Source organism: Acipenser ruthenus, chromosome 3 (genome assembly GCF_902713425.1).
Source record: "Acipenser ruthenus chromosome 3, fAciRut3.2 maternal haplotype, whole genome shotgun sequence".
Classification (NCBI taxonomy): Eukaryota; Metazoa; Chordata; class Actinopteri; order Acipenseriformes; family Acipenseridae; genus Acipenser; species Acipenser ruthenus.
The window spans coordinates 68,167,868-68,181,898 of NC_081191.1; the positions used below are offsets into that span (position 1 = coordinate 68,167,868).

Genomic DNA, 14,031 nt, shown 5'->3' on the forward strand with positions numbered 1-14,031 from the left:
AATTATTTAATTAAATGCAACCAAGTGACTGATTTCAGTTCACAATAAAGAGACAAGCAAGATAAGATTATGGATGCCATGTTAGACTAAGCAAGAATCTCACTGCAGATTGGGGATTGCTTGTTAGAGCTAAAGGACCTGAAGCCAAAGATTCTGATCCTACAGCATTGCGACCCAGGGTGCGCCTCATAACACTAAGAAGTGCTCCGTCCTTGTTTACAGTAAAATAAAGGGTACATATTCGAGCTATTAAGGAAAGTATTTTTGACGCATAAATAAAAATGAATTAATAACTTCAGACAAGTAATTGTTAATGGACTACAGTATGTAAAGTAAAATGGACAGTTGTCAGCATTTTCGTTCATTCTATAGAAACGTAAACTTCAACATCTTTAATCCCGTGATCTTTAATCCCGTGTTTAAAAACTGAGATTTACATTCCAAGTACTTTTCCTATTTAGTAAAACAAGTTAGTTAGGACGTTTTGGAAACAAAACGCTGATATCAGCAACATCCATAACTATCCAACACTCAGTACTGCATAATTTAGAAATACTAAGAGAAACTTAATTAATTCAATAACAAACCTTTTGACTAAAAGTCTTATTCGATTTCTTCAAATTATGTTATGGTCATCGAATTTATTACAATTATTTTTGTATTTCCATATCAGCAACATCTTTAGAGAAAAAGTGTTACCAAGGACTCAGATACATTAGTTGTATAAATGGATTGGACTGCATTCCAGTCTGTGTGGGCAAGGATGGATGAATGCTGGCGACGACTTCAGCATCTTAAATGGTGCAACAAATGATCTTATCTTTACTGATCGATCTTTTCAAACACAAAACAGTGAACTAATGATTGAATGGTGATCTTAAACTATTACGAGTGCTAGTTTGTTTTATAATGTAGAAGTTCGGCACGTTTGAATCAACAGTAAAGTAACAGCGTATCTAATTTACTAATGTTCTAGGCAACTAAATAAGTCCTCAGAAGACATATATATATATATATATATATATATATATATATATATATATATATATATATATATATATATATATATATAAATGTGCAATAAAGATGAAAGACGTATAGGATGCAAACAATCATTTGTAAGCGTCACAAGAAATATTACAGTACCGCATATTGCAAAACCACTTACATAATTTCAGTATATTATTTCTTTAACATAGTAGCTTTGTATACGTGAATCAAGATATATTAAAATTGAATAGTCACTATATTGAAAGTGCCATGAAGGGGCACATTGTGTTATATTGTTTTATGTCATTTTTTTATCATTAAACGTAAATTCAAAAGGAGAATAATTGTTTCCAGCTCACCTCTTTGATTGCACTCCACGGAGGATGCACATATCATCAGCACAATTAATGATAAGTAGATTTTCATTTTCCCCTCTGCATGTGGAGTAGTTTGACTTTCACAGAAGATGACAGTGAATGATTTTTCGCAAATACTTGTTATTGTTCGTTTCCAACCGGAATCCCCTTTCTCTCTTCTTTTTCCTTCTAGGTTTGTCACTAGCTTCATCAACCACCCCCTCTCCTAATGAGTCTCTGCTTCATTCAACTCCAACTTTTTTCTGAATACTCTATTCAGTTCATCCCGCTACAAACTCACACAGGCTCTGGGATGCACCATTCGAAACAAAGTGGGTTTGTTCAATCATTGGTCACCGGAAAACATAGAATATTGAATAAGCACTGAAAATATGCAGTGAATATATTTATTTTTCAATTTTAATGTATTAAAACCAATTCCATGCGAAGTTTTTTTTAATTAAGTATTGTTTGTCAAAAATATCACATAAATAAATCCCTCTGACTTGGTATGTTCCCCAGTCGCTGAGGCAGCCGGGGTTAGCTGCTACTGTCTCAGGCATCGCAGTCATTTAACATGGAACAATAGGAATGACCCTTTATTTTAGTTTTAGTTTTTTAAATTGAAGTACATATGAAACACTTATTTTAATCAAAACCCAAGACAATTGTCCCCGTTTTAATTATAGGATCCGTTTATGGTAACTGTAGTAACTTTGTATCCATACCAGTAGTTTTGCAGTTAATTCAAAATGCTTGAATTACGTTGCTTTTAAGTTTCTCTACAGAACGAATCAATAGTGCAAATAAACCGTTTCGTCCTTATTTCAAATAACTAGGCAGACAAAAACAGGGACCATGGTATAAAATAGTGCAGGATATTGTTATTTTATTTTAATTTTTATGCACTTAGTAATTATTATTAGTATCCTCAAATTCATAATTTTTCCCCCAACATTCAACAAAAACAGAACAAGTGTTTTGTGTTTGTGTGTGTGTGTGTGTGTGTGTGTGTGTGTGTGTGTATGTGTGTGTGTGAGTGTGTGTGTTATTTTTTTATGTTAGTTTGGTACAGCTTCTGTGACTGTTTGGTTTCAGGATAGTACTGAAGAAAAACTTTGAATTAGTGTTGCCTATTGTGGTAGGCAGTTTGTTCCAGAATGTTATTTGACCGTCCTTCAGGTGTTGGGAGACTGAAGTCTGTAAATCTGTTTTCTGGAATGTTCTCCAGAATGGCCCACACTTGTCATTACTTTGGAGAACGTTCCTTATATATATATGGTTACCAGACGTCCCAGTTTTTAACCTTTTTTGTCCCAGTGAGAAACAGTAAGATTGTTAAATCGTCCCGGTTATGCTATTGACAATATATATTTTTTTATTTTGTTTAATTTAATTTTGGTAGTGGTGCAGCAGTCAATCCTTTTAAGTTAGTCCCTATTTTGTTTTTGATTAACACAGCCATTTTTATAACTGGTTTAACACTGGTTCATCACAATCTGTTGGATCTGCTGTAACCAAAACTGATTTGCGAAAAGAGAGAGTCTATGAAAATAAATTGTAAAATGCTGTCTTAATCACAAAATCAAAGCCTTAGTGTAGCTTTACTGTTTTTTTCACATGATCATGCATGATTCACAACCATGCTTAACTATCTCGTAATGAATAGATTACAACTCTTGAGCCTTCCAATGAGCATGTACTGAGACTCCAGCCAAACTACAGTACAGCTCATCCAAAAAACCCAAAAGCACAAACGCAGCGACAGATAACATTCAGTCTGGAAATGCCTTGAATTAATTAATTAAAGCATTGGCTGTAACTAATCTCTTGAACCTAAAACTAGATCTCTTGAATGGAAAATTATCATTTTCAAACATGCAATGTAGCTCACAACATAGTGTAACCATTTTCTGTGTTTTTTCAGACTGAGGTTAAATGACACATTTACTTTTACATGTGTTTTTTTTTTTTTAAATAAAATGTATTTAAAAGTGAAAATCACCCTTTCGTTGAACATTTTATTTATAGAAGTACAGGCAGACGGTGTATTCATATACAGTACCTGAACAAAATATGTTTGAGCAAAACAAAATATTAGAACTTTGAGGGGATTAACACCTAATCCAATGCTCAAATTCACAGGGAGTAAATAAATGGAAATGGATCTACAGCTCAGGCTGCTTGTGCCCTGTGTTCATGTAGGCTGCACACTCTTGCTCTGTGTCACATGACTGGGATTGGAATTAACACCTTTTCACATCATATAGGATATACATTGCGAAACACCCTGGTGGTGAGCAGCTTGTTTGCACTTGTGCCTCCAAGCAATAGACTATACCACTCGGTATAGAGACAAACATCTTCTCGGGTTTGATGATACAACTTCCGAGAATAATAGCGCCTGCAATATCCTGTATTCTTTTCTGATTACTTTTACCCTAAAGAAGCTCCAGAGGTTAAAGCTTGGGAGGACTCTCTTCTCTTTTACTCTGTTTGGTTTTACCATAAAATCTGCAATGTTTCTGTTGTATGCCGTATGTGCATGAGGTGCTGCATGGTCAGGAAGGGTTAGGGAGGGTTAGGTCAGCCAGGATGTCCTCGACTCACCGCGCACCAGCGACCCCTGTAGTCTGGCCGGGCGCCTGCGGGCTTGCCTGTAAACTGCCCGAGAGCTGCGTTGTCCTCCGACGCTGTAGCTCTTGGGTGGCTGTATGGTGAGTCCGCAGTGTGAAAAAAGGCGGTCAGCTGACGACACATGCTTCGGAGGACAGTGTGTGTTCGTCTTCGGCCTCCCGAGTCAGCGCAGGGGTAGTAGCGGTGAGCTGAGCTTAAAGAAATAATTGGCCATTCTAAATTCGGAGAAAATAATAAAAAAATAATTGGCAACAACTAAATTAAAAAAATAAAATAAAATAAATAAAAAGTTGGGATGTTACTGTCCCTGGCAATTACAGGCCAATATCTGTTTTACCAGTTCTTTCAAGGATCATTGAAAGAATTGTCCACATTCAACTGGCTGATTATTTAACAACAAATAATTTATTAACTAATTATCAATGTGTTTTTCAAAAAGCTCATTCGACAACAACAGCATTGCTGAAATTAACAAATTATGTATACTGGGCTATACAGAAAAAGAAAATGTCTGGTGCGATCTTTATTGACTTCTCTAAGGCCTTTGATTTAGTTAATCATAAAAACTTTTTAATAAGTTAATAAATCCTGGAGTTATGGATACTACACATATTTATCAGAACATTCCCAAACTGTTGTCTTTGACAGAAAGAGATCTGATTTTATGCCTGTATCCTTAGGTGTCCCTCAGAGGTCAATTCTTGGACCTCTTATTTTCTATTTCTATTAATCAAATACCTACTGTCTGCAGAAAAAGTTCTGTACATATGTATGCGGATGACACGGTGGTTTATTACAGCTCTGACAATGTCCATGATTTAACTAAGATTCTACAGAATGACTTTTTTGAACTTCAAGATTGGTTTGATACAAATGGTTTGATTTTAAATTATATATATATATATATATATATATATATATATATATATATATATATATATATATATATATTATGTTATTTGGTTCAGAGGAAATGATACAAAACAATAATTCCAATTTTATTATTGTTTCTTGTAATAATAAACCTTTGGAGAGACTTGATACTTTTAAATACTTGGGTGTCAATATCGATACAATTCTTAAATTTGAAAAACGCATAAAATAAATATGTAGTAAAACTGGAAGAAAAGATTGTTGTATGGCCAGCATCATTGCTTAAATTTTACATCAAGGTTTAAATTAGCTAAGCAGCTTTTGTTTTCTATTCTAGACTACAATGATGTGATTTATACGATGAAGAAGACTGATAGAGTGTTCAACAGGATTTGTAGATCTGTTCTTCAGTGTACTCCTTTAGAACATCACTGTGCCTTGTATTCCAGGTTAAACATGTTGTCACCAAATAATAGAAGGAACTTTCACTGGAATCAGATTTTTTTTTTTAACGGGGTGTTTAACAAACTGTCTGTTTATTTGAGTAATCTATTCCAGGAGTTTATCTGTGATTACAGCTTGTGGAACCAAATATTTTAAAATACTGTTGGTAAAAAGCGCTACTGGAAGGAAATCTTTTGCTTTTGCTGCAGTTTCAGATTGGAATGCATTGCCGATGGGACTTAGATCAAAGACTTCCCACTGAATTAAAAAATGTGTTGTTCCACTATCTGAAGAAGCCCTGTGTCTGTGTATGAGGTGTAGAGTTTGAAATGTGGATTCCTTGTTTTTAGGTCATGTAATTTGCTGTTGGGCACCATTGTAAACAAGTTAATTATAGCTCATATGGCCTTTTTTCCAATAAAAAAATAAAATAAAAATAATACTGATCACAGTTAACAGATGCGTTTATACGCTTACCATCAGTTACAGAGTGACTTTATAGTTTACTAGGTTTTACCATGCTTCTACCATGGTTTTACTTTACCGTGGTTGAAGAAAAAGTAGCTTGATATTACATTGCTGCCAGACATCTATGTTTTCCTTTGATTTACACAATTTTGCTATGCTGCTTCATTGCTATTAAACCTTTCAAATATTGATTTTACTATAGTGTAGCCACATATGAAGGAAAACAGGGATGATGCTTTAATGGCAAGAAAGACATTTTCAAAACTATTGCATTTAGTTTATTGCTAGTTGTATATCATTACAATTATTTTATTCATCTCTAAATTGTCTAAATTGTCTTTGCTTTAGCGCTTGCCTCAAAAAGGGGTCCATAGGATTTGATGATATGGGATGTTGTAATGATCCATTACTAATGATTAGGGTACCTTTAAGTCATATTTTTAGCACCACTTACTGGGTTGCACTCCACAGTGCGGAGAGGGCAGGGAGTTGTGCAAACATGCCTTAGGGATGTCCAGAGTAACATGGATTAACGAGGGGGCAAAACATGGTCTGCAATCTGTGTCTGGATTTGCCTGTAACTTGTGCCTGGATTTTCAATGCTGATTTGATTTCTGGCCTGAATTACCGGCCAGTCCATTACTACAAGGACTTCCCCTACATTCATGTCAAAGTTGAAATGAGTCTATGAAATACCCATGTTGGCCTTCTCAGCAGTGAGGTCATGGGAGAGTTGCATGTGTTTGTTATGAGATACATAGACATTAACAGTATATGGCCAGCATGTATCATAATAGCTAATTATGATTTGCTGGTAAAGACACCATAATACAAAGGTCAAACAGAAGTGTGAGAGTACAATTGTATTGTATTTGAAAGGAAAAAGCTCAGTAAACAACATGAAATGAACACATATACATTATTTTTTGCTTTTTTCTTTTCCCCATAAAAATGATGCTTTTGTATTATTATTTAAAGGTTAGTCATACTGTAACAAAGATAATGATATGAAATGTTAGTGGATACGAGAAGAATAAAGTGGATTTCTAGTTGTATAAAATAAGTGATAGGAGTCTGAATTTTAGAGAAATAGCTCCATCTAGTGTGAAAAATGAAAATTGATGTTTAATTTATTGTGGGATAGTCAACATTGACTTAATAGAGCTGTCCTAAAATGTATAAACACGGTTTTCAGGACTCATTTGACTGTATTTCCAATACCGTATTGTTATTGTACTGCATGTGTTAATTGTTAATAAGTTGGATTACGATGGAGTTAGATCCACCCTACTGTTAAGATAATTAAAATCATAACCCTGTATATGTTAACAATCTCACCTACCACAACTAAGTATGTACTGTAGACAAGCAGCTTCTCTGTTTTATATAATTATTTTCAAACTTGGAAGAAAGCAATATGGAAACTAATATATACTATAAGGTTAGATTATGATATGACTATTTTGCAATAGAGAGCCTGGCTTGGCTACTCTGGGCATGCTTCTGTTGAGCCAGAGATTGACCAACATTTTGATTTCAGGGACATCAGTCTCCCCTCCAGGATGGTGTAAAGACATATTTACTGATCTAAATGAACTGGAAGTGTACATATTTCCTAAAGTGCTGTTTGAGATGTCATGTTAAAAGTTTACTGCGTCATTTTTCATTTTCCTATTACTATACTATGCTACTGCTATGCTTTACAAAGGGTAAGCTTGCTGGATGATGCTTTGCTGTGCACTGATTCTCCATGGTTTTCTAACTGTACTATGCTTTTACCAGAGCAAAGGATAAACACTTGATAACAGCACCTACGGGCATCTACCTGGAGTTGAACAGCCATGCAAGGCCGATTGGAAAGATTAGCCCAGGACTTCCTTCAATTCTTCTTCTCTCTTGTTTCATACTCAACAAGTGTAAATGATGTTGGAACAAATCAACATTACACACATTCTGGTAACTGAATTCTGATAGGATATTCAACCAGAGGTTTGCATCCTATGTTGACGACCAATCAAATTACAATGTGTTCCCAGTAGCATATGTTAGGCAGTATCTGTCCCGTGTGCGCAATCATATTAGCAATCCTGTGTCCCCACACAGATAGAGAGAATGCAAAGGCGATGACAGCCATTAAACCTGCTCTGCAATCAATCTGAGCTGTTTTAAAAAGCTAAGGCTATGGGAAGATCCTAATTCACAAGCCTAATTTACAAGGTTTTCCCTCGTTTAATTGTTCTTTTGAGACAGTACCTGTCTCTACCTCAAACACGCAGAATAAAGGCTGCTACAGATACACAGGCTATATAGCCTACTGTGCAATACTGCATGGTGTATATCATTTTATAATTCAGTAACAAATTCATAAAATCTAATTTGAATAGAACTACTGTTTAAAATGAAAATCCAAGCTAGAATATAAATGTACACTATGCTATCAGAAAACAAACTATGCACTCAACATACCTTGCTATTTGGATGCAGTGAGTAGTACCAAGAGAGGTGATTTCCATTTGTTTAAGGAAATTGTTGAAGGCATACATATTCATATGAAATATTACAGAACAAAAACATATGCTTTTTCATAAGACAACTACAGCAAAAGGTTCTTATTTGTTACAATTTTCAGATTTACTACAAATTTAATAATCTGTGAATTTAAATTCCATGCACATGGTTAATACTGGATTGTAAGGCTAATGCAAACTGCATCCATAAAATGCACATTTATTTTTTTCACTAGAATTCTATATTGAATAAAACATGATTTTTTTTTTTTTTTTTTTCTGTCGCAGTGACCAGTTCTATGATATATAGATGCTGTAGTTGGATAGTTGGTGGTTTTCAAGGACAATTGCTCCCCCCTCCCCCAATCCCTCAATTCATCACAAAGCTTTTTGTATCAGTTTTATATCCACAGTGTAATGTTGTTACAAGCAACCAACGTATGGCTGTTTAAATTCTTATTAAAAAAAGAGAATAGAAGTTTTGTAGTATAATATTAATTACAATATTCTGACTGAAAAATTGTGTTTCAAAACAGTGCCTCTCAAATAGTAACACAGTATTTATAATAATCTCCCTTCTACTGCACCATCTTGTGGCAAGTCTTTAGAACGGTTTTTAAAACATACAATACAATAATTGTATGGAACGCTAACCTTATCATTGCCTTAAAACTGTGGTGCACAAGCAATCATTGTTGGGGTGATTGAACTGTGTTTGATCCTGTTTTCCTTCTTTTCTAAATGTGACAACGTCAATTTGTTCAACTTTATTTGTTTATCAAAAGAGGGCTTCAGTACATTAGCCCCTCCCCAATGTGTTTCGTATCTTGTGTTTCATAATAAATAAAACAGCACACTATTCTGTGGTGTCTTACAGTACATGTAAATAGTGGAATTTAGTTCAATGTTTTGCTCCAGGATAGGCACGATGAAGGAATCTAGCACGTTGCACTGCACTGTACTAGTACTGAACTGTATCTTTTACCTTCATTTTTGTGCTGTGCTGTTGGACATGGATTTAGAAACGGCAAGGGCCACTTCTGCCCCGTCCTGGACAGACTCTTACCCTATTCAACCTACCTAAATGATGCACAAGTATCACAATCAAATCAATCAAACATGATTGTGAATGAAGTGAATGGCAATCAGGTGGTTACAATGTGTGTTGATGTCACAATATTCAGCATGGATAGGGTTTCTTACAGTCATACAGGGGTGGTGGGGGACTTGTGTTAAATATTGAACAAGCCTGAAATTCCTGAATCCCTTAAAACCCGCATGCAGGGGATGATGCTGGGAAAATAATGCATATTTTAGTGAGTACACATACTATGTCAATTTGCATTTCTTAATGATAAAGAACTAACTTGCAGGAAAAAAAACATACTTTTTTTTAACAGAACCTTCTATTTTTTTAGTATGGTATTTAACAGGTGGGTCCATTGTAAGTTGTTTCACCTAATTGCTATGCAAGTAAGAAGGTAATTAGATGTATCCTTACTTGTATAACATAGAAAATAATATACTCAAATACCATCTTTTAAACCCTATGTTTGGCTGTATACATAATAATTAATCTTATTCCACCTGCATTGATGCACAGCAAGATATGCATTAATTATTGGATTTCTCACAAATCCCCTAGAAGCTGGTGGCAGATACTGTAAGTGATCTACTGCACTCCTCTCTCGCATTGCCCCTAGCTCCCCCAGGGCCTCTTAGCTAATCCTTTACTTTTCCGCAAGACTCTGTTGATTGAGTAGTACTGCACTTTCTCTTCTTGTCACACTTGCCATGCTTGATAAAAGCCTATGGCCTTCCCTGATAAAGCTTTAAGTTCTGCAGCTAGAGCTCTGCATCATTGATAAGCAATGTTTGCTGCTGAATTCTCAAATAGCTGATACAGAAGAACACAGATTCCACATTTAGTTCATTGTCTATTTACTTTAAAGGGCGATAGACAGTAGGTTAACTTTCAAAGCTTAATCCAGCCATCGCATCACTCATCACTCAAACTTTTGCACTTTGCACTGGAACATCTAATCTGTCTCTTAATACATTTACCATCATTTCTGTGTTACTTTGCTTAAAGAAAATCTTGATCATTTTGTTCTGTATCAAAATCCACCTGGCATTATCTGCAGAATCCTAGTTGCCGACACATTGTGAGGACCCCCTGATTCTAAAGAAGCCACATGATGTGGTGATCTTTCAACTTGGCTGGACCACCCTTCTTCATACAAATACTATTGTAATGACACTGGGTTTGCTGTAACCACGTTCGGGAAGGTTCTGTGACCCAGTCACAGAACGTCAGAGATGGGACAATCTCCACCAATCAGAAGCTCTGCTTGCCGCGCGAGCGGGACCCGGTTGCAAGATTATTGTCACAAATCAGGGAATAAGATGTTGCAACAATCAAGGGATCGAGACCGGGAAGCCATGCATGCTTGGGATTGGTGACTGGTACACCAATTTATTTGTCACAGTCTTAGTAGCACTACGCTGCTCAGCTGTAGTTGCACCATTGGCTGGTAAAGCAGCAGAGTCCCATCTTAATAAACCGCTGCATTCTAGAACCTGAAGTACCTGTTTGAGTCGGCCTTCATTTCCCGCAAACGCTACAATATTGTGGCAAACAGAAATGAAAGGTTACCACATCATGTGATTTTGTAGGAAAAAGGAAGGGAAGAAAAATAGATCAAATTAAATCTGCAGTTACTTACCCTTTAATGAACTTGTGGCAGGGACTGCGTCGCACCATATAGTTTGTTACGGTTTGTTTGGGTTTTGTTAATAAAGTTTGTGAAATTTGAAAGGTTTTATTATACAGACAGAGGCAGTACAAGATTTAATTTAGTTTCACTAAATAGCAAACTATAACTAAGATTAGAGAGGATAGAGTTCGTGGTCCGGGAACTCCCTTTTTATGGGGAGTAGTGCACGGCTAAACTAGACAATATTTTGTTTTGTTACAGAGTTTTTGTACAGTGCTTTATTTAGCATTTTTTCCTGAATAAGCAACACCACCCGTAGACATCATAACATTGCTGGTAGCACATAGGATTGCATCTGAGTTTTTGTCGTGTATAAATAAATAAAACCTAGGTGCCTGAGCTGGAGTTGGCAAACACAATCCCTCTTTCTCTCTCTCACACGTTCTACCAGCAGACTCACACCACCTTTTACAGAATTTAACATAATTCCTTTTTGGGTTCCAATGCAATAATCTGCAAATTATGATACATTTCCAGGCTTACTTAAATCCGTATTCATATGAACTGACACTTTTGGAGTCACTGGGCAGTGCCACATAGGGACACCTCAGTGCAGAAGAAGTAGCCCTAGGCTGAGTCGTTATTTTTAAAAAGAGATTTGGATGAATTACACACACTGCAACCATCTTTGAAAAGAATATTTCACTCACATTAACATAATTGTAGGTATTGCTTCCCGATTTTGACAGGGCCAGTGAAGACTTTTTGTGCGTTGTCATGTTTTTATAATGTAATTTTCTTTCTGCTAACGTCTTTTAAATCGAGTTACCCTCTGCATTTCTTGCCTGCTGCCACATCTCCTGCTTACACTGATTGTTAACAGGCAGTTGGAGAGCAGAGTACAAATGTTACAATCTGTTATCAGCATCTGCCTCATTGAACTGGGCATGGATGGATGATGTAGTTCAAACACACTAGACAAATTAATGCAGACCCCTCAAGATGAATGTAATCAAGAAAAGTAAAATGTGAAAAAAATTCTATTTCACACCTAGACTTTACGACACTATTACCACCAACTAAATCCCAGCAAGCTTTGTTCCCACTTCAGAATTTTGATCAGGAGCCAAAAAATATAAGCAATATCACTTTTACAAAGTGAAAAGCACAGAAAAGCCAGAATTTTCTAAGAGCAGCATTACTGTAGTTATATCTCTGTATAACAAAGTACGCTTAATTAGCAAAGGAATTGTTTTTAAACCAGATGTTTTCCTTCTCATTAATATGTTACGATTGATATGCTGTTTCGAAATATTATAGAATGCTTGTTAATTAACAAAATACAATGAACATGTATTTTGGCCATGTAAACCAAGTGTACTATAGGCACCACTACTCACTGTGCACCTGGCTAGTAGGGCCCGCTGTAGCGCCGGGAGCAGTCCCCACCGATTTTACCTCCCCTACCCGTGATGCTACCCAGTAGTTTTACTAGGAAACAACACATTCTAAAATATTTTATCACAAGCTTCCATTGAAGTCATATTTAGGATTTTATATTCACATAAAAAACAATAATGCAAAACAAAAATATTATTTAGCTGCATGGCTTCATATTAGCTGTATATATATATATATATATATATATATATATATATATATATATATATATATATATATATATATATATATCTGAACCTTAAAGTCAAACAGTTTTTATATGAATAAATTGTTAATAAGCACTGTAGCCTACTCTCCCCTAAACACACGTACACATACTCTTAAGTTACCGAGGCTTGACCGTATTAGCTTCACTAATAAACAGAAGGATCAACAGATAAACATACACACTGGACAGACAGTACCCTTTGTCAGTCCACTTTAGGTGGTTAAAGCCAACTATTATTATGAACCAGATTTAAATCCATTCCAACAGCAGAAATGTGATATTTTAAATTCTAAATCTATATCTATAAATAAAATACTTTCCATAAGCAATGAGGAATTATTATTATTATTATTATTATTATTTATTTCTTAGCAGACGCCCTTATCCAGGGCAACTTACAATCGCAAGCAAATACAAATACATTCAAGTGTTACAATACAAGTAATACAATAAGAGCAAGAAATACAATAATTTTTGTTCAAGTGTGACAAACCACAATTCAATAATACAGCAGATAATAGTGATAGTTACATCAGGATATGAGTAAATAGTGATAGTTACATCAGGATATGATATAAATCATATCCCTTATGAATAAATTATTTTGTATTTCATATTCATGTGCTTATTTCTCCTCACAATGTTTGAGAGGATCCATATCTTAAAAAAATGTGTCTTGCTAAATTGTGAATTTTGTTTCCCATGACTGCTAATAAGTCTTTTTCATTATTATCAGTAATAATGAGGTACATGTAAAAGTAAAGATGCTTCCTGTCATTTTATAGTTAACCTATATTCTGAAATCACACAACACCGATTCACCTGATGACAAGGAAGGCCGAAAATACAGGGCCTTGCAAATAAAAAAATACACCTTTGTAATAATCAGGATGCCTTGTAGTTGGTTGAATACATCTTAGGGACAACATTCCTGGAATGCCAATGGCCTATCCTGGCAATAAAGGAAAATGTCTGCAATGCATTGATTCTTGAGTAGTTTGTAGGTTAGAGTCAATGCTGTGTGATTCCCATGTTGTCATATAAAATGACTTAACAAAAATTGTATCGATGTGACCTTAATGTAATCAAGGTTAGGTATCACTTAGATGAAGCATTGAATTGACAGTTGCAGCTGCTCAGTGAAACTCAGTAAGTACCCAGGCAGAACAGAACAGAACAGCTGATGCAGCCTCCCACTCTTTCTCTATACCTTTCTTTTTCAGTGGCACCCAAACATGTAGTTTGCGGCAATCTGATTGTAAACATTCCATTTTGTGATAGATAAGACAGAAGAAAATCGGCAAAGTTTACCTGAACGAAGGACATTTGAAGAGTTGTATCAAAAGGAGTTAACGTTTCAAAAAGAAGAG

At 35.4% G+C, this 14,031-nt stretch overlaps 1 protein-coding gene across 1 annotated transcript in view; it reads right to left on the reverse strand.

The window, feature by feature from the left end:
- Positions 1 to 1,601, reverse strand: part of LOC117435510 (laminin subunit alpha-1-like) — a 74,427-nt gene extending 72,826 nt beyond the window's left edge. Inside the window, exon 1 of the mRNA XM_034058760.3 lies at positions 1,350 to 1,601. Coding sequence (XP_033914651.3) covers positions 1,350 to 1,557 — 208 coding nt within the window. The 5' untranslated portion in view covers positions 1,558 to 1,601. The remainder of the gene's footprint in view (positions 1 to 1,349) is intronic.
- Positions 1,602 to 14,031: the final 12,430 nt, after the last annotated feature.